We start from the raw sequence: 20,768 nt of genomic DNA, 5'->3' as shown, positions 1-20,768 counted from the left end.
GTGAAACCGCATTAATTGAAGTGCAATGTGGAGAGGGACAATCAATGTTCCCTTTAATTTTGTATGTGCATGCCTGAGCAAAGGCAAAAACTCCCAGGTGTGCACACTGTTGCCATACCAGCATAACCTGTATTTAAATGTCTTATTAATATAATCAAATGACAGTATATTTTCATGAGATTATTTCTTAACATAGGAGATTTGGCCCACGTACAATAAGACTAACAAAAACATTTTATTTTCAAGGATTGAGCTCTGTACTTGTATTGTACAAATCCCGTTTCCATATGAGTTGGGAAATTGTGTTAGATGTAAATATAAACGAAATACAATGATTTGCAATTCCTTTTCAACCCATATTCAACTGAATGCACTACAAAGACAAGATATTTGATGTTCAAACTCATAAACTTTTTTTTTTTTTGCAAATAATAATTAACTTCGAATTTCATGGCTGCAACACATGCCAAAGTAGTTGGGAAAGGCCATGTTCACCACTGTGTTACATGGCCTTTCCTTTTAACAACATTCAGTAAACGTTTGGGAACTGAGGAGACACATTTTTGAAGCTTCTCAGGTGGATTCTTTCCTATTCTTGCTTGATGTACAGCTTAAGTTGTTCAACAGTCCGGGGGTCTCCGTTGTGGTATTTTAGGCTTCATAATGCGCCACACATTTTCAATGGGAGACAGGTCTGGACTACAGGCAGGCCAGTCTAGTACCCGCCAAGCCACGTTGATGTAACACGTGGCTTGGCATTGTCTTGCTGAAATAAGCAGGGGCGTCCATGGTAACGTTGCTTGGATGGCAACATATGTTGCTCCAAAACCTGTATGTACCTTTCAGCATTAATGGCGCCTTCACAGATGTGTGAGTTACCCATGTCTTGGGCACTAATACACCCCCATACCATCACAGATGCTGGCTTTTCAACTTTGCGCCTATAACAATCCGGATGGTTCTTTTCCTCTTTGGTCTGGAGGACACGACGTCCACAGTTTCCAAAAACAATTTGAAATGTGGACTCGTCAGACCACAGAACACTTTTCCACTTTGTATCAGTCCATCTTAGATGAGCTCAGGCCCAACAAAGCCGACGGCGTTTCTGGGTGTTGTTGATAAACGGTTTTCGCCTAGCATAGGAGAGTTTTAACTAGCACTTACAGATGTAGCGACCAACTGTAGTTACTGACAGTGGGTTTCTGAAGTGTTCCTGAGCCAATGTGGTGATATCCGTTACACACTGATGTCGCTTGTTGATGCAGTACAGCCTGAGGGATCGAAGGTCACGGGCTTAGCTGCTTACGTGCAGTGATTTCTCCAGATTTTCTGAACCCTTTGATGATATTACGGACCGTAGCTGGTGAAATCCCTAAATTCCTTGCAATAGCTGGTTGAGAAAGGTTTTTCTTAAACTGTTTAACAATTTGCTCACTCATTTGTTGACAAAGTGGTGACCCTCGCCCCATCCTTGTTTGTGAATGACTGAGCATTTCATGGAATCTACTTTTATACCCAATCATGGCACCCACCTGTTCCCAATTTGCCCATTCACCTGTGGGATGTTCCAAATAAGTGTTTGATGAGCATTCCTCAACTTTATCAGTATGTATTGCCACCTTTCCCAAGTTATTTGTCACGTGTTGCTGGCATCAAATTATAAAGTTAATGATTATTTGCACATCAGTTTGAACATCAAATATGTTGTCTTTGTAGCATATTCAACTGAATATGGGTTGAAAATGATTTGCAAATCATTGTATTCCGTTTATATTTACATCTAACACAATTTCCCAACTCAAATGGAAACGGGGTTTGTAAAATTCAATGGTCAAATCAACGTCAGAACCCAACATTTATTAAACATTATCAAAAAGCATGTGTATTTCCGATGTTAGGTTTGAGTTGCTCAACGTCAGGACCTAATTCAACAAGTTCTCAACATTGTTTTAATGTCATGTGCCTGCTGGGGTTACGATAATTGAACAGTGTTGACAAACATTGTTTAATCTGGGGGGGGCGTGTGGCTCCGTTGATAGAGTGGACATGCCAGCAATTTGAGGGTTCCAGGTTCGATCCCCACTTGCACCATCCTATTCACTGCCACTGTGTCCTTGGGCAAGACACTTTACCCACCTGCTCCCAGTGCCACCCACACTGGTTTAAATGTAGCTTAAACGTGTGGATTTCACTATGTAAAGCGCTTTGAGTCATTAGAGCAGGGGTAGGGAACCTATGGCTCTCGAGCCAGATGTGGCTCTTTTGATGACTGCATCTGGCTCTCAGATAAATCTTAGCTGACATTGCTTAACACAATAAGTAATGAATAATTCAGCTTGTAAACACAGTGTTAAAAAAAACTTTCAAAATATAAAACATTCTCATGCATTTTAATCCATCTATCCATGTTCTACCTTCAAGAAGTCGCTATAATGGTAAGAAGGATTTTATTTTATTATTGGTTATCTTCGGAATACAATGTTATTAAAAAGAATAAGAGACTTATTATACTCAACATTTGTGGTCTTGCTTAAAATGCACGCATTTAGTTGTATTCAGTGTTAAAAAAATAATAATATATGGCTCTCACGGAAATACATTTAAAAAAATATTTGGCTTTCATGGCTCTCTCAGCCAAAAAGGTTACCGGCCCCTACTTTGAGAAAAGTATATAAATTAATTTAACTTCACACAACTTATCTGTTGTGGCCGCTTGTTGTTACCTGGCTGTCATTCACGGTTACATTGCATAATAATACAGAATGCGGTAGAAAATGGATGGCTGGGTGCAGGCACGTGCACACATAGGGCCCTATGGGTGCTTGAGCCCCTGCCCTTTTTTGCCTCGTCTTAAAAAGTGCCCTCTGCCTGTGTGTGTGTTTTTTTTGTTGTTTTTGTTTTTTTTCTTTTCTTTAAATAACATTAATAAATTCCTGTCAGGGCACATCAATTCCGTACAGAGCAGAGCGGATCGTGCGGGACAGGAAGTAGTGTACAAAATACAAAATAAAACACCAGGTTAATTTTCAAAATAAAATGCACTGTGTTTACGGCGGATCACATTTCTCTCACAGTAGAGGTTTAGATATAAAGTTTATTGTGACTTTGCTATTACTGTGTGGGTTAACAAAATAATAAAAATAATAATAATGATAATAATAACAATAATAATAATAATAAGAATGATAATGATAATAATAATAATTATTATTATTATTATTATTATTATTAGTAGTAGTAGTAGTAGTAATAATAATAATAATTTCAGCATTCTGGGGATATAAGATGTAGGTTATCTGTTAGGAATTTTTCATCAAGTTAAGGGAAGAAGGACAGATTTTCTCATTGAATATTTTTTCCATTTGAGTATTTATTTTTGTATTTTTTTTCAAAGTTCATGTTGCACTGTTCAATGTTCAATATTAAAGTGCTTATCTTTAACAATAAATAGCCTAATAATAAACCAGTGTTTTGTTGCTTTTCATGTCTTCCAAGCCTATGATAATGTGAATTAACTCATTATGACAATAATTTGTTGACACAAAAGAAATGGCAATCACTTTTACCTACAAAGGACACACAGCTAAGTAGTTAGCTTCCTATTAGCACATTTAATTTTACATTAATTTCCATATTGTGCAAAGGACCAAAAAAAATGTCCTGCCCTTTTCTGACTTTGAGCCCCTGCCCCTCTATAATCATGTGCACGTCCCTGGCTGGGTGGAATTGTCATGTGTTTATTCCCCCCACCCCCCTTCCCTTCCCTTCTCCCCTACCGGCATCGCATCGCCCGCCTGGGTCCGCCCCTCTATTTGAGAAGGACTATCTTTGAGGGAACTGGAGATAACTGTATTTCCTTACTTCAGTTTGAAAGACGGCGCCTTCAAGTGGCGAAACATTAATGAGCGTGACAACCAAGCCGTGCTACAACCTACCCCACTCTCTAATGTTCCCACTTTGGACATGGGACATCGATTCCCAGACGGAGAGTTGATTTCTCCGACTGTCTTGGAAGGCGTCGTCACATAGGCGCGCTGACGTCGTCGTCACGTGACCACGCAGAGCGAAACAAACATGGCGCCGCGAAAGTGAGGCAAAAACTCCGCCGTGAGTGATTTTCGGCTCAATTAACTTCAGTTAACAGCGCGTGTTCCTTCCTGGTGTAATGGTGTGGATTTAGGTAGGGCACAATTCCCGTGTCTAGTACTTGCCGAGTGTGTATCACCAAATTAGCCTTGTTACCAAAGGTGCGCAAGTCCCTTTGTGTGTTGCACTTTGATGGCAAGAAGAGCAGGACATCAAGGTAAACTCCATTTTGATGTAAGTTTGTTGTTTGTAGTTTGTAGCTTGGTCAACTTCATGTGCAGGTCGTCGCCGCCGCTGTCTTGTTATGCGCCCAGCCTTACTCGTGATACTGCTACTATAGCATGCTTTTAGTAGCTCTCCCATGTTAAATATGTCCTTGTTTTTGATACGCGCGTTAACCCAGTGGAGCTATATACCAATATACTCGTACAAAAGCCTTGTACTAAATGGCCATCGGGCTGTATGGTGCCGTTTGTCAACAGTTGGTAAGTATTTACGTTCCCAAATAGTTGTCTTCGTACTGTTGACGTCCTTCAAGTATGTTGTTCTCATGATCTGTCACAGCGTGTGTGTGCTACTTAACATACATTAGTGTCGTTTCTTTTTAGTCACCTAACTCGGTTCACAGTCAATTTATACTGATGACTAAATGTTATTTTTCTATTTGGTGCTGATATTTTTTTTATTTTAAGATTGGTTGGTTATGGACACAATGGACAGTTCTTTCTAGAGATGTTATTGTAACAAAATCTCATGGTACAATATTATCACGATATTATGGCTACGGTACGATATCATTGTTGTCTGTGTCAACCCCCCTCAAATAAACAGACTTAAAATGCCATAGTTTGTAAAATGAAGTGGCAGAAATGTTTTAGAATAAACACACGTTTTAGTGTAATTGAACACAGATATAATTCTCAGATATTCTTATCATATTTATTACTACAATATATATATATATATATATATATATATATATATATATATATATATATATATATATAATGTGTGTGTGTGTGTGTATATATATATATATATATAAATATCGTTTTATATATACCGTATTTTCCGCACTTAATATTAATCCATATATAAAGCGCACCGGGTTATAAGCCGCACTGTCAGCTTTTGAGTAAATTTGTGGTTTTTAGGTGCGGCTAATAGTGCGGAAAATACGGTATATATATATGTGTGTGTGTGTGTAAATGTTACATTACGGAATTATTTTGATGATTGTGATACCGCAGTATTTTCAATACCGGTACATAAATGATAAATGGGTTGTACTTGTATAGCGCTTTTCTACCTTCAAGGTACTCAAAGCGCTTTAACACTACTTCCACATTTACCCATTCACACACACATTCACACACTGATGGAGGGAGCTGCCATGCAAGGCGCTACCAGCACCCATCAGGAGCAAGGGTGAAGTGTCTTGCTCAGGACACAACGGACATGACGAGGTTGGTACTAGGTGGGGATTGAACCAGGGACCCTTGGGTTGCGCACGGCCACTCTCCCACTGCGCCACGCCGTCCCTATTCTTCACTTATTAGTCAGGAATGACAGTGACACCTAAATGCTGTAATATTTTTTTAGTTGAGAAGTGTTGTCAAGTTTCTGTTTATCTGTGTTTGTTTTGCAAAGTAACAGTTTAACCGAGCAATATGCCTCAGAGGAAGCAAACTAGCACAAGCAGGTGCATTGACCCTGAAAGCCAGTTGTTGAATGAAGACACACAGGAAGATGAAGCCTTTGATAATGGAGAGGAAAAGGTAAGCGAGTGTAAATTGTTGCACTGATAAAATGGGTTGTTATTAATGGCTGTGTTTGTTTGTTGCTACAGGATGAAAACTCAACTTTGCTTCTGCCTTCGCTTTCCGCCAGGGACAAACGGCGAAAAGAAAGGAAAAACAAAGTCAAACCTAAAGGTAGACGCACTGACAGACACTATGCCTGCTTTTATTCGATTTAGAATAATGCATCAACCTTATCAATCAAGCATTTGCCGCTCTTGGGACGTGGAGCGTCATGTTGCTGATGAGAAAGGAGCCTTAGCTGGTGCGCGAAGAAGAGGAGTTCCGGCTGGATCTACTCAGACTCATTTTTATGCGCAGCAAGGCCTCTGGAACAAGGTCTCTCGAGTGGGGCTGGACTCTCTTCCACTCTAGCCTTACAAGCAGTGAGAAGCGACGGGGAGGGTTGGCAATACTTTCTACCCCGCGGCTCAGAGCCTGTATGTTGGAGTTTTACCCACTAGACGAGAGGGTAGCTTCCCTGCGCCTCATGGTGAGGGCATGGGCTCTGACTGTTGTTTGTGCTTACGCCCCAAACAGCGGTTCAGAGTACCCGCCTTTTTTCTATTCAATAGAGGGAGTACTGGAGAGTGCTCCCCCAGGTAATTCCCTTATTCTGCTAGGGGACTTTAACGCTCACATTGGCAACAACAGTGAAACCTTGAGAGGCGTGATTGGGAGAAATGGCAACCCAGGTCTAAACCGCAGTGGTGTTTTGTTATTAGACCTTTGTGCTGGTCACAGATTACCCATAACGAACACCATGTTCAAACATAAGGGTATCCATATGTGCACTTGGCACCAGAACACCCGAGGCTGCAATTCAATGATCGACTTTGTGGTTGTCATCGGATTTGCAGTCCCATGTTTTGGCCACTCGGGTGAAGAGAGGGGCAGATTTTTGTACTGATCACCACCTCTTGGTGAGTAGGCTCTGATGGTGGGGGAGGATGCCGGTCAGACCTGGCAGTCCCAAACGCATTTTGAGGGTCCGCTGGGAACGTCTAGCAGAGTCTCCTGTCAGAGAGAGTTTCAATTCCCACCTCCGGAAGAACGTTGAACATGTCACGAGGGAGACGTTGGACATTGAGTCCGAGTGGACCATGTTGCGTGCCTCTATTGTCGAGGCGGCCGATCCGAGATCTGGCTGCAAGGTGGTTGGAGCCTGTCGTGGCAGTAATCCCAGACCCCACTGGTAGTGTTGAGGGTCCTGTCAAGCTGATGAAGTAGTCCTATCGGGTCCTTTTGGCTTGTGGGACTCCGTAAGCAGCGGACAGGTACCATCAGGCCAAGCAGTGTCCGGTGCGGCATCTGCAGTGATGCGAACAGTTTATCAATCCGTCGTGGTGATGAAGAAGCTGAGCCAGAAGGCAAAGCTATCAATTTACCGATCAATCTACGTTCCTATCCTCACCTATGGTCATGAGCTTTGGGTTATGACCGAAAGGACAATATCACGGGTGCAAGCGGTCGAGATGAGTTTCCTCTGTCGGGTGATGGGGCTCTCCCTTACAGATCTGGTGAGGAGCTCTGTCATTCAGGAGGAGCTCAGAGTAAAGCCGCTGCTCCTCCACATCGAGAGGAGCAAGCTGAGGTGGTACGGCCCCGAATGCCTCCCTGGAGTGGTGTTTAGGGCATGTCTGACCAGTAGGAGGCCACGGGGAAGACACAGGACACGATAGGTGGACTATGTATCGCGGCTGGCCTGGGAATGCCTCGGGATCCCTTGGGAGGAGCTGGAGGAAGTAGCTGGGGAGAGGGAAATCTCGGCTCCTCTGCTTAGGCTGTTTCCCCCGTGACCCGACCTCTGATAAGCAGGAGAAGATGGGTGGATGATGGATGGATGGTGTTTTAAAAGCTGCATACTGGTATTTTGACTATTGATTAACTCCTGGCAGGTTTAGAACTCTAATAGACTCAATGTAAAGAATTGTGTCATTGATTAATTCTTAACGTTTTAGCAATCTAATAGTTTGTATGTTTAATCTTATGATAAATGGTAAATGGGTTGTACTTGTATAGCGCTTTTCTACCTTCAAGGTACTCAAAGCGCTTTGACACTACTTCCACATTTTACCCATTCACACACACATTCACACACTGATGGAGGGAGCTGCCATGCAAGGCGCTAACCAGCACCCATCAGGAGCAAGGGTGAAGTGTCTTGCTCAGGACACAACGGACATGACAAGGTTGGTACTAGGTGGGGATTGAACCAGGGACCCTCGGGTCGCGCACAGCCATTCTTCCACCGCGCCACGCCGTCCCATGATACCATCGCATTGGTGCCTAAAGGTTGTTTGTGTGTTCTGTGTGTGCGTTAGCATTTGTGGTTGTGCCTTTTTTTATTGCATTGCAAATTTACGCTGCTTTAAAAAGTACTTGAATTTTACATTTTAGATGGCTGGCGTTGGCTAAAATGATAGTTGAAGTTATTTTTCACACACGTCTCACTCACATTTGTTAGCTAGCGAGTAAGATACAAGCTAACACTTTTACTGAGTTGAGACCGCATCCTCCCTTGAGATGTCCGACATCATGCCTCCGCTTTAAATGCTCGTGTATCACAGATGCACTGCCAGAAAAAACTATGCAAAATAAGCAATGTATTCATGTCTTTAACAAGATTAGGAGAAAATTGTCTCACACTTAACATGTTTTAACTGGCGATGTTTTTGCATGTGGCGTCAGGAACCCACTCACGCCCAGAAATTTTTCATGGTTATTGTCGACAAATAATTGTCGGCGACACATTTTTTTATCGACCATGTCGAATAGTCATTGCACCCCGAGTGGACAAATGTTTATTTTGAACATCATGTTAAAGGCGTTGCGCGTGTACTCTTCTTTTAGACTTTTTGCTTAGGTAAAATGAAACAAGATTCATATTGTTATTGGAAATTAATCCACAGCAACTCTCTGATCAATATGATTCAAAAAATTATTGTTTGACAGTAAATATTCTTTCTAAAAAAAGAAAACAAAAAATGGCCTACAATTGACTTTTTTGCTCAGAGATGACAGAGGAAGAGATGATGGCCTTGGCTTTGCGTCTAAGCGCTCAAGAAGCCAACGTCAGCGCTCGCAGAGTGCAGCAGGAAGAAGAAGCCATGATGAACGCTATCAAAGAAAGTGTGAGTTTATCCATCCATCAATTTGCTAGTACACATTTAATACATCAATAGGTTTTTTAAATACTGCAGATAGTTGTTTTTTTTACTGTCATATTTGTTTTCCCAGAGTCAGAGCATGCTGATGGAAGAAGACTCCTCGATGACGTGGTGCTCTCCAGCACAGTCCAACAATAACGTGACAGCGTCAGGAGATTTCTGCACCTCGGGTGCCAACCTGAGCCAAGGTGGGTCAAGGAGAAGACCTCTACTTTGGTTTGTATGTGCATTTGCTTGCTTCTGTGCAAGGAATAAGGCCACTCAGTTCAGCTAAACCTCCTGACCTATGTATGTATTGGTGTTGTAGTTGTAGAAATGAAAGGAAAAGGACAAAGTCACGACAATAAAAAGAAGAAAAGGGGAGAAAACCCTCCGCCAGAGTTGACGCAAACTCACCAAATCTGCTCTCGGGCATCACCCAGCAGCTCGGAGTCATTGCCTGGACTTTTGGACTCACCTCAGGTAACGTTTACCATATTCTACAGACTATAGAGCGCACCGGGTTATAAGCTACACCCACTAAATTTTAGAAGAAGAAAATACTTTTCTGTATATTAGCCGCACCGGGCTATAAGCCGCAGGTAAATACGTTGTGAAATGAGTTATTTACACATAAATAGTTTGAAAATGTTTATTTACATATCTCAATAGTTTCCAAACGGTTTCTGTAGCACAGCAGTAAAATGGCTGATCAAACGCAACAGAAGTCATCGTCATGGACCCACTATCTGCGGAAGCTAGCTCTTCAATCAACTAAACCGACTCAAAAACTCCACCGTGACGTTTTGGTGAATTTACTGAGGAATGTGTGAAAATTAAACAATGGAAAAAGATTGCCATTGTAAGTTAACGATAATAACAGACACTCGTAGACATGTTAGCGGAGTGGCTAATGCTAACGACGTTAGCTTCATTACATTACGATAGCGCGTACAAATATGCATGAAAACACTCCTACAGACATTACACATGGGACAATTTAGTAAGTACGAATTGTTTTAGTTAAATTGTGTAACTTATAAATATTGCTTTGAGTGATAAATGAAGAATCATTTCTAGCAGAAACCCTATGGACAGTTTTACTTTTGGTTCAAGGCATTAAAACAGGAAATATATTTTCAACCTGCAACACCTGCAGTGAACGAACGCGTCCAAAAGATGGCGCCATAGCACAATCATCCATCCATTTTCTATCTCATGGGTGTCAAACTCTGGCCCGCGGGCCAAACTTGGCCCGCCGTGTAGTTTCACTTGGCCCTTGAGGCGATATCAAATTAACACTAGAGCTGGCCCGCCGATTATATTCAGCGGCGGTGCCGCAGTAACACCGCATTCACCGCTAATTCTCATACCTGCCAACCCTTCTGGGAGACTCTCAAATTCAGTGCCCCACCCAAAAATCGTCATGTCCGCTTTTCACCCAGTCCAGCGAATGCTGGCCCAGTCACATAATATGTGCGGCTTCAGCACGCACACACACGTGAATGCAAGCATACTTGGCCAACAGCGATACAGGTTACACTGACGGTGCCCGTATAAATAACTTTAACATGTTAGAAATATGCGCCACACTGTAAATCCACACCAAACAAGAATGACAAACACATTTCTGGAGAACATCCGCACAGCAACACAACATAAACACAACAAAACAAATACCCAGAATCCCAAGCAGCCCTAACTCTTCCGGGCTGCAATATACACCCCCGCTACCACCAAACCCCCCTCCCTCCGTGCGTGCGGGGTAACACAACATAAACACATTCTAATTGAATATTATGATTAACGTTTTCGAAAGCAGCGCTAAGATCAAGTAGCAGCAACACGGATGACGCATCAGCATCCATAGTTGGTAATAGGTCATTAGTAATTTTTGCGAGGGCTGTCTCCATAGAGTGATTTGTCCTGAAATCAGTCTGAAAGGGTTCACATAAATTGTTAGACACTAAGTGTTCATTTAGCTGCTGTGCAACAATTTTTTCGAGAATTCTGTAGATAAAGGGAAGGTGGCACACCGGCCGGTAGTTTACCATGAGGTCAGGATCGAGGTTACCGTAGGTCTTTTGAGCTGAGGATGAATAACCACTTTTTTGAATGCTAGGGGAACAGTGTCAGAGAAAAGTGGTAAGTTAATCATATTTAGCACTGATGGTCCTAATATTACAAACAGATCCTTGGTAAGTTTCCCAGGAAGTGGGTCAAGTAAACATGTTTAGAAGTTGCAGGAGTTCCTCTAATGTTATTTCTTCAAAAATAGAGAGATTATTTTGGAGGACAATATCAGTCGTACATACATTTGAATATGTGTTCATAAAACCCAGTTGGAGCTGGGACGCATTATCTTTAATCTCCTTTCTAATGAGTTCAATTTCCTTATTAAAGAAATTCATAAAGTCATTAGCCGAGTAGGTGGAGCTACTGGGGGGAGTCCCTTGTTGGGTTAGCAATGCTACTGTACTGAACACATTTAGGATTGTTTTTATTGAGGCGGATGAGATTGGTGTAGTAATTAGTTTTAGCTAAGGTAAGCGTGCGTTTATAAGTTATTAAATAGAGCAGTTTGGGTAAATCTCTAGGATGTATGGATAATCTGTTGATTTCACCAATGGCAAAAATGTAACCAGGGGGAAATTCCAAACGACTGGTTTCCCGGGAGTATGAAGTTAGGCAAGATTGTTTTATTAATAGTTCCACAATGCCTCCATGGTTTGCTTTCACATTTTCAGGTCTTAGGCAGTTCCCAAATACACAACTAGTACCAATAAGTAAGAAAAGTTGGTTTTGCATAACAGGGCCCTTTAAGTTGTGATTTAAATGTATGACTACAACAGCTTCTTGCTGGAAGAGATTCCTACCTCTATAAATGATTCATATGGACAAAACAATGTTTAATTAGAACAACCTAGAAGTTGATCAGCATTATTGGTTTTATAAATCAACAAAATTATTTTACAATACTTGATCAATGATGACCTGAATTTTCACAAATCTGGGCATCTGTGGTGTCTCAGCTGATAACATGGTCAATTTGTGTGTCAGTTCGCTTTGATGTTGTTCAACTTTACCTCAATTACTATTTTTAGCCATTATTTGCGTTACACTTGGTTTTGCTTTGGTAGATTTTTGAAAAAGACACACCTTCTCATTGAATAGCATCAGTAAGTGTGTACAACGTTTTTGTTTATGGCTAGTTACACTTCTAGCTGTTTGTCATATGACACATTTTGTTTTCTTTCCCTGATCAATCAGAGCTGTGATTCCACGCAGATCGACGACTACCAGCACTGTAAATCCCCCGTCTTTCCCATGAGCAAAGCCAAGGTCACCCTCTCCCCAATAAACCACTACCTTTTGGAGACTTGCAAGTCCCCCGGGTTTGTGTTGTGCTCCCAACTCGAGGCTGAGCTGAGTGTACCTGAAAACTTGTCTTCGGTGTGTCACAAAAGTCCCCTCTTCTCTGGGTCAGATCAGGGCGACGATACTGAAATGCACTGCGGCGACTATCTAAAAAGTCCGGTGTTTGGAAGAGACACTCAGCATGGCGGGTCTCCGGCAGGTACTTGTGACTCACAAGTTCTCTATCCAGAGAGAAAAAAATCAGACGTAAACTTCTCCTCTGAAGAGAGTTTGAGCCCATCTGTGAGGCTCACATCCTGTCCGCCTAAAAGCCCGGTATTCCCGAGGAGCCCTGCTCCCGCCAAGCACCTTGCTTCCTCCAAAGACTCTCGGACATACTCAGAAAGTTGTGTCTTACTGGAAACAGATGGGGAGCAAGTCCTCTCAACAAACCGAGGAGCTGCGCTGGTGCCGAACGACGTTTCCAAAGGAACTTCGGAAGCGGCGCTAACCAGTGATATGACGCTACGCTGGTCCGAAGAAGATGAGGAACAGAGAGAGACGGTAGATATAGATAGATAGTACTTTATTGATTCCTTCAGGAGAGTTCCCTCAGGAAAATATATGCAGCATATATTCGCTATAAAATACGACGTTGATTGTGTTTTTATTTTACCGTCCAGCTGGTGAGCTCACCAAGTCCAGTTTTTCCAGAGGAGATGCGTTTTCCTCCTGGAGACCAAGCGGCCGGTCTGAACCACCTGGCTGAAGCTGAAGTCACCCCAGAGACAAATACCCAAAGCTGCAGGTAAACGTTTCATACACTTCACCATATTGCACAACCAGCACACAACCTTTAACGAGAACTAACAACAATTGTAGGGCTGCACAATTAATAACATTTGAATCACGATTTAGGATGCCACGATTAAAATGAGGGTGATTGTAAGCAATATTAACATTTAAAAGGCAGGCTCCGCTGCATATCAAATGAAGCACTTTCATAGCCGCGGCGACAGAAAAACAATAGTGGCGTTGCCCTCACCAGTGGTCATTGTGTATCGGCACGGAGCGCCATTACCACGCCGACCTCCTTAACAAACTTGTTTCACTTCTGCGAAGTCCTCGGCGTCCGGTACAGGCCGCACTGCTAATATTAAATATTGACAGGTGGGGACACCTGCACAACACACTGTTTTACTTGTGTCCCTGGAGTCCCACTAGCAGCTAGCCATCATGCTAAGTAAAGTCTGGAGACAGTTTTCATTGAGTGCGAACACTGGCAAGACATACGGTCTGTTAGAATTGATGCATCTCCTACCTCTGCGCATGCGTATGGATCCAGGGACTGCAGAATTGTAATTGTGCATTGATGGACCCCTTTCATTTGTTACGCTTAATAACTCTATATTATTGTATTTTGTCATTTATTATACATGTTTCACACTACAATCTTGATAAAAAATAATCGTGATTATTTTGGCCATAGTCGTGCAGCACTAATAGGGGTAGACAACAACATTGCATTAAGAGGTCATATTTTGGGAACTCAATACATTAGGAATTGTCATGACATCGACAAACATGATATTGTAATTATTTAATAATTTTGGTATCTCATTATAATATTATTTAATTCACTTAAAATAGTGGCAATTGATGTCCTTGATGTATGTCTTATTTCCAGTCAGACGTCTGTCTCCACCCAGCCAACGGTTCACTACTATTGGGGCATTCCCTTTTGTCCACGAGGTCTGGATGCAGACGCCTACACACAGGTTGTTACATTAGCATCATCATCCAGTTCTGCAAAAACTGAAACATTTTATTATTTCATGTGTTTATCTGGTTTATCAGGTGATTCTGGCGCAGATGGAGGTGTATGAGAAGAGCTTGAAGGAGGCTCAGAGGAGTCTGCTGAGGAAGGCTGAGTGGGGGGATGGCATCGTGCCGCAGCCAGAGGTGAGTTTGCTAGTAAGTTAGTTAGTGGTAAGCACTACCGGCAACATGCTGTTTAGTGCCTCAGTAGCTTTATTGTGAATTTACTGCATTTGTACACACCAGTCAATCCCAGAAGCGCTATTATGCATGTTATCCACTTTTTACACAGTAACTGCACTCATCCGATATAATAAATGCCATATATCACATACAACAACATAAGAGTAAGATAGGATGATGGAAACATTAGCAACAATTGCATAGCTATCTGAGCTACAGTGCTACAAGCTTTATAGCTGACTGGATGATAGTTAGCAGAGCTTTTTGTTTTATTCAAAAAGGTGTATTGTTAGCCTTTTTTATTCAAATTTTTTTCTCAGACATGCCCTTTACCTGAATCATCTGAACGTCACAAAGTTCTTCGAAGGTAAAAACCTGCTTGCTAGTTTTTCTGTATCTTTGACTTAAAGTCTAAATCACAGGAAGTAGTTTACTCCACACAACCTTTTGCGTAGCTGTGAGTGATGCGGTTTATGATTTATTGTAGGCGTGGTCTCAGACTGAGGGACAAAAAGCTGAGTCAGGACGTTGACAGCGTTCCAGTTGAGCCTGAAGAGGAGGAGGGAACGCAGCTTGAGGAAAAAGAGAGAGAGGATGATGAGACTGACTGTGGAGAGGAAGATCAGCTGGGTACTGACAACTGCGTGGTTTGTCCTGGTACTGAAATATATTTTACTACACTTACAGACGTACATAGTTTCTGCTCACAATGCTTAATGACTGTCCTTCTTTTAACTGCAGAAACCCAACTGAGCGATGAAGATCTTACAGATCTTTCTAAGGTGACTTGCAATTAAAATGTCAATATGTCAAATAACAAATAATAAACCTTCTATCTGTAGCCAAACAGTCCTGAATGTGGTGAAATTACCAAGATATGTGCTGATCTGGCTGCTGAAAAGGAGGAGATGGAAGGTACGCTTTTTAAAACTCGGGGTGGTGCAACAAAGCCGTAACCACATCTGGGAAAAAAACTATTTTATCTCACTGATTGCAGTTTTAACAAACGGAGACGAGCAGGCAAATCACTTTGTCGGCAGACTTGTTGAAAGAAACCCCGCCTCGGCTGATGAGGGGGAGGAGCAGAATTTGGGAAGAAGCTGTCAAAGGTCACATTCGCCTGAGTTGGATCCAGTTGGCCTCTCTCAGGAAAGCCCTGAGGTCAACATGGAGTGTCCGATTTGTCAAGGAACATTCCCCATCGGCAAGATCGAGATGCATGCGGCGTACTGTGATGGCGAGGAAGGGGCGGCCACCGTGGACGAGAACATGCTTGATCCTGAATATTTGCAAGGTTGGAATACTCTATACAGCACAAATACACTTTGGGCCTTATCTAACAAAAATTTATTTTTATTAAAACTTGTGAATTTAGCATGTCTGTTTTCATGTACGGTATATGCTGATTCTCAAAACGTCCACAATATTGAGTAGGGAGATTCAAATTTAATAATTTAGCAATCTCGATGTGCTCTATCAAGACTGAAACTGTCCTGTGTCTTTATTTAGTACGCTTGAAATGTGCGTGCAAACTTGCACAGTTACGCACAAATGGCTCTGAGAAAGGAGGCAAAGAAAGACTATGGATTGAGAATCCTCTATCCTACATGTGTGTCAACCTGTAATGCAAGTAATGCTTTACTCTATTATGACCACATTTTTCAGTAACAAGTAATCTAATGTGTTACTATTTCCAAACCAGTAATCAGACTACAGTCAAGTCAATGTGCATTACTATATTATTTTTTTTCCTCAATTAAAAGAAAAGTATATTTACTTTTTTCTTGTGTCTCGGGGAGTGATGTCATGCTTGTGACAAGTCACGTTTTGAGCACGAGGACGAGTCACGTGTAATACATACTACGCACGCAAGGGAGGAGATAAATTGGCATTTTCTTGCTGGTAATACAACCTTTATTTTGATTTCTTGTCAGCTAATGACAACAATATTAAAGTTTGTTGTCCACTTTATGCTGGTGACATCTTCACATCAGCCTCACACCCCACCGATCTTGACACCTTGTATTGCAAACAGGCGTTGCATGATGTGCACATGAAAAAAAAATCTACCTGAGGCAATGCATTAAGGCTGACTGTTTCCACACATCAAACAATTTCCAGCATCCAACCTATAACAACTCCATTCTCTCAACTATGATAACCATCGCTCGCTCGCCTGCGACAGGAAGCTAACAAGCCAAATAGAGTCTGTGAACACTGCTCCCAAGTATTGTTTTATTGTGGATAAAAAACAAAGCATTTACATGTGACAAGGCAGTGATATATGATAAAACAACAAGGTGGTCAGCCAATTTGGCCCAAACAACTTCCCAGTTCTCCCCCTCTCAATCAAACATTAAAAACCCGCCAGGTGAACAGCTGCTTTTACGACTTCTGGCGCTGACGTTAGACAACCTCATACAGTATGTGACCATAAAATGAACAAATATGCTACAGTACTAGAATTAAAGTGACCACAAAGAACTAGCCTCTACAGCGGGGGTGCCCAAAGTAAATAAGTATTTATGTTAAGTGAATTTAAGAAAGACTGTATTTATGTTAAATCAAATCAGTGTCTTTGTGTTTTTTTACTTCAAAAAATGTATGTTTCAGGAAAAAGATTTTAAGTTTAACTTTAATCAACATTGTTGAAATTATTGTTGAAATTGCACTTCCAATATAGTGACTTGCTTGGATTTACATGATGTCACGCCCAGTTCACGTCCTGCTCATTAAATGTGTGTGGTGGTCAAGCCAGCGTCTGTTGTCAATGGGTACTAGGCGTCATTTAGCCTTTCTCAAAGAAAAATGTGTTGTTTTTGGCTGTACGAACCGTTCAAATCGCGAAAAGGGTAAATGTTTCTTAAGAGTTCCTCGAGAGGTAATCAAGAAGGGCGAAAGAGTGCAAGATTTTATGAAATAGGTTTGTTTGATATATTTTTAATAAACTTAACTCTTTTAGTATTTCCCATTTAAGTTTTATCTTGATATTGTTAGTATTTAAATTTTTAACAAATAAAAACCAGTAAGTCAGGTTCAATGATACTTTGGTAGGAAAGGTTCTTCTACGTCTCCCCTCTTGTTTATTCTGTACACAAATGTGTCACAACAGGACAAAAATCAAATATGGTAATGATTCAGTAATTGTTAGTTTGTTAAATGGATATGCAGTCACGGGTGTCAGCTGTCGGGTGCTCGTCGCTCTAGTTTGTTTACATGGACGTGTCCTCGCAAAACGCAAAGTTGAATCATGAAATGCAACCTTACCCGAGCAATAAAAATCTGCTTATCCAGTAGAGTGTTGATACAAATTTTCTTGACTCAGCCACACACAAAGAAGTCGTAGACCCCCATGCTTTTCCAGGTTTTCATCTGTTCTGTTGTTTAGAATAACGTCTGGAGCACAAGATAGTTCAACATGTCTGGGAACTCCACTGACAGATAATCCTTAATATCACTCAACAAATCATTTTTTGCTAAAGTATAGAGATCTATTCCATTGCATATTTAGATTTTTTTTTGCTCATATCTGCTTTTTGTTGGAAGATCTAGGCCCCTTGCGTACTCCGATAGTTCACCTGCTGCTTGCTGCACAACAGCCATCTTGGCTTGGTTGACCACCATTCTTTTTCTCTTCCTGAGAAAAAGTCACGTGACAGAATACAAGCAATTGGAAAAACCGCTGGTCACTTTTTATGTTGAGGTGTTAAGTGGTGTTGTCAGCAGCTGCTAAAAGTAACCTGTAATGTAACTTAGTTACTTATAAAATAACAACCAATTTCACTTTTTGTAGGTGTCAATGACATCCCTATACTCTTGTCCATGCCAGCAATCGGAGGGTTGCTGGTTACTGGGGTTCAATCCCCACCTTCTACCATCCTAGTCACGTCCGTTGTGTCCTTGAGCAAGACACTTCACCCCTTGCTCCTGATGGCTGCTGGTTAGCGCCTTGCATGGCAGCTCCCGCCATCAGTGTGTGAATGTGTGTGTGAATGGATAAAAGTGGAAATACTGTCAAAGCGCTTTGAGCACCTTGAAGGTAGAAAAGGGTTATACAAGTATAACCCATTCATCATTTATATACAGCATCTGTGAATGTGGTCAATGGTGCACCCGCAACCAATTTTAAAATTCAAATACTAGTCATATTTATTTGTATTGCTCTACCAATAAAGCTTACTCTGATCCAGTCCGTCTAGGGGCTGTTATACTACTTTTATACCACTAGATGTCACTTTTATACCACTAGATGTCAGTGTCAATGCATTGTTGATTCTTTTTTTAGTGTCTTTGACGCCTCGAAAGAAGAGGAAAAGGCGGGTAACCAAGGAGGAGGGCAATGCCTGCAGCACTGTCAAGTAAGTAGCATCTAACCTGTTTCACAGCAGGTCTTTTTTTTTTTTTTTCATGATTAATTATGGATTTCCCACAGAATCCAGGAGAAATGTTACGTCTGTCAAAAAAACGTACCCGTGCGAGAGTTTGCCATGCACACAGAGCTGTGCATCCAACAGCCGGCCCCAAAGATCCCTGTGGTAAGGCTCGCTACCTCAGTCTGAGCCCAAATATTACTTTTGTTACATATTATATAGCGTATTTTTAACCATACAGAAAGGACATCTATTGTCGGCTCTGGAGCAAATAGACAACCGTGATTCAGGTAAGCCCAACAAAACAAAATTGGAATGATAAGATTTGTTTGATTCACCGGTTAGTTGTAGAGTCCAAAATAAGCTCCAAATATCAGCTACAGAGACATTTTTAGAGAACAAATCCCAAACTGCATTAATATTTTTGTTTTCAGGAGCCAGCCAGTCCAGATCCAAACTTCAGCAAGTGTGAGTAAGCTGTCTTTACTTTTCAATTACAATGTTGTGAGCCTTTGACAGGTTGTAGCCTTCAAGCTATTCCAGATATGTAATAGCTATTTAGCACCATAGAGTAAACAGGGTGGAAAACAGACATGCCCGAAATGTTAAACCTTCAACAACGTCATTGATGTTATGTCAAGTGAGTGGTGTCAGAGTAGCAAAGAAGCACAATTAAAGGCATAATTTCTTGTTTAGCGCTCAATAGATTATACTGTACAATAATGTTTTCATCATCTGTATGTGTTTTTACTTTCAGTGATGTCATTGATTTGAGGAATGATGAAGAGCCGGGAGGGGTTTCCATGTTGGCAATCAGCAACTCGCCCATTAAGTCCTTCACTCCCATCTCAGAAGCCACCGACTGTCTGATTGACTTCAAGCGGCAGCAGCGACTGAAGAAGCCGAGCCAAAAACGAAGGTGAAGATCGGCTTTTAATAACGACGGCGAGAACTGGCAAAACATCTCGATGCCTTCTGACTAACCTCAGTCTTTTTAACAAATGTTTATGCAAGAACTTGAAGACTCTTCCAAAAAAAGAGGAACCATCATTCAATGTCTCAGTCTGCATATTTATAAACGTTGTGCGCTTTACTGTAGGCGACCTCTTCACAAATTAAAACATTCCCTGCTTTTTTTTATATAATGTGCATAAAATGCACCTTGCTGTTAAAATGCTGGGCGTTGATTTAAATATAACACACAATTAAGTGCATTTATTGTTGTTGTTTTTTCCTTGAGCTTATTGCTACAAAAAGCATTCTGTGGTCAAATACATCCTGTGCTGAATTGAGATAAACGCATGTCAGTATTGCACATTAGCTCACTAAAATATAGAATGATATTGAAAAAACTTAGACAAGCTAACACTTGTGATCAGAATGAATAAATATTCTAAAATATATTTTTTTCTGTATTTTCGAAACAAAATTATAAATACAAATTAAAAATAGGATAAGGCTTTTTTAGCTTGGCAATAGGGCTGCATCTGGCAGTTATTTTAGTAATCAAGTAATCTGTCGACAAGTTTGATAAATCGAGTAGATCAGATAAAACACTTTATAACCTCAATGCATATTTTAGAAAAAAAATAGTTAAAATCAACATTTTTTCTGCTTGCATAACCTTCATTCTTGTATTCTAATAAATGCACATCATTACATTTAAATTGCACTTTTAACACGTGTGCATTAATAAAAATTAACACGGATATCAGTTTCTGCACGACCATTGCACAGGGGTGTTGTGTGGGTGCTATGTCTGCCTATTTAAAGTTCCGGCCCACCATGCGTCTGGCTCTGTTTGTATTAGTTACACTTAAACAATCGAATCAACAGAATATAAATAAGCTTTTTACTCTAAACGAGTTATTGTTGCAGCCATACTTTGTAGTTACTGTAACTGTATGCCGTGTCATTTAGTACAGTGTATTGTATGTTTTTTTCATCTCGGAAATAGTGGTTAGTATTAAAGTGGCTATTATATTTGTATTTACTAACATTTCCAT

At 41.1% G+C, this 20,768-nt stretch overlaps 1 protein-coding gene across 8 annotated transcripts; it reads left to right on the top strand.

Annotated features, from left to right (window-relative positions):
* Positions 1-3,934: 3,934 nt before the first annotated feature.
* Positions 3,935-19,976, top strand: uimc1 (ubiquitin interaction motif containing 1). Of its 8 annotated transcripts, none has more exons than XM_061962648.2 (21): positions 3,935-4,180; positions 4,248-4,303; positions 5,743-5,864; positions 5,936-6,020; positions 8,901-9,019; positions 9,126-9,243; positions 9,363-9,517; positions 12,305-12,955; positions 13,075-13,199; positions 14,079-14,169; positions 14,249-14,353; positions 14,713-14,759; positions 14,880-15,049; positions 15,134-15,174; positions 15,235-15,307; positions 15,390-15,686; positions 18,678-18,750; positions 18,825-18,927; positions 19,004-19,052; positions 19,197-19,230; positions 19,520-19,976. In XM_061962648.2, exons 3-21 carry the CDS (start codon positions 5,757-5,759, stop codon positions 19,683-19,685), a joined length of 2,610 nt encoding a protein of 869 aa, XP_061818632.2. In that variant the 5' UTR covers positions 3,935-4,180; positions 4,248-4,303; positions 5,743-5,756; the 3' UTR covers positions 19,686-19,976. The 8 variants fall into 8 exon arrangements, with proteins under 8 accessions (XP_061818632.2, XP_061818631.2, XP_061818633.2 ...); XM_061962647.2 differs by having other exon boundaries at positions 4,248-4,320; positions 5,737-5,864; XM_061962646.2 differs by having other exon boundaries at positions 3,936-4,180; positions 5,737-5,864.
* The last annotated feature ends 792 nt before the right edge of the window (positions 19,977-20,768 follow it).

Source organism: Nerophis lumbriciformis, linkage group LG09 (genome assembly GCF_033978685.3).
Source record: "Nerophis lumbriciformis linkage group LG09, RoL_Nlum_v2.1, whole genome shotgun sequence".
Classification (NCBI taxonomy): domain Eukaryota; kingdom Metazoa; phylum Chordata; class Actinopteri; order Syngnathiformes; family Syngnathidae; genus Nerophis; species Nerophis lumbriciformis.
The sequence above is the reverse complement of the archived record's forward strand: the minus strand, read 5'-3'. Positions and strand labels throughout refer to the sequence as shown.

Coding starts and splice junctions, on each gene's coding strand:
- uimc1 (XM_061962649.2), top strand. CDS start 5,757: ATGCCTCAGAGGAAGCAAACTAGCACAAGCAGGTGCATTGACCCTGAA. Junction 5,865..5,935: donor TTGATAATGGAGAGGAAAAG/GTAAGCGAGTGT, acceptor TTGTTGCTACAG/GATGAAAACTCAACTTTGCT. Junction 15,050..15,133: donor CAACTGCGTGGTTTGTCCTG/GTACTGAAATAT, acceptor TTTTAACTGCAG/AAACCCAACTGAGCGATGAA.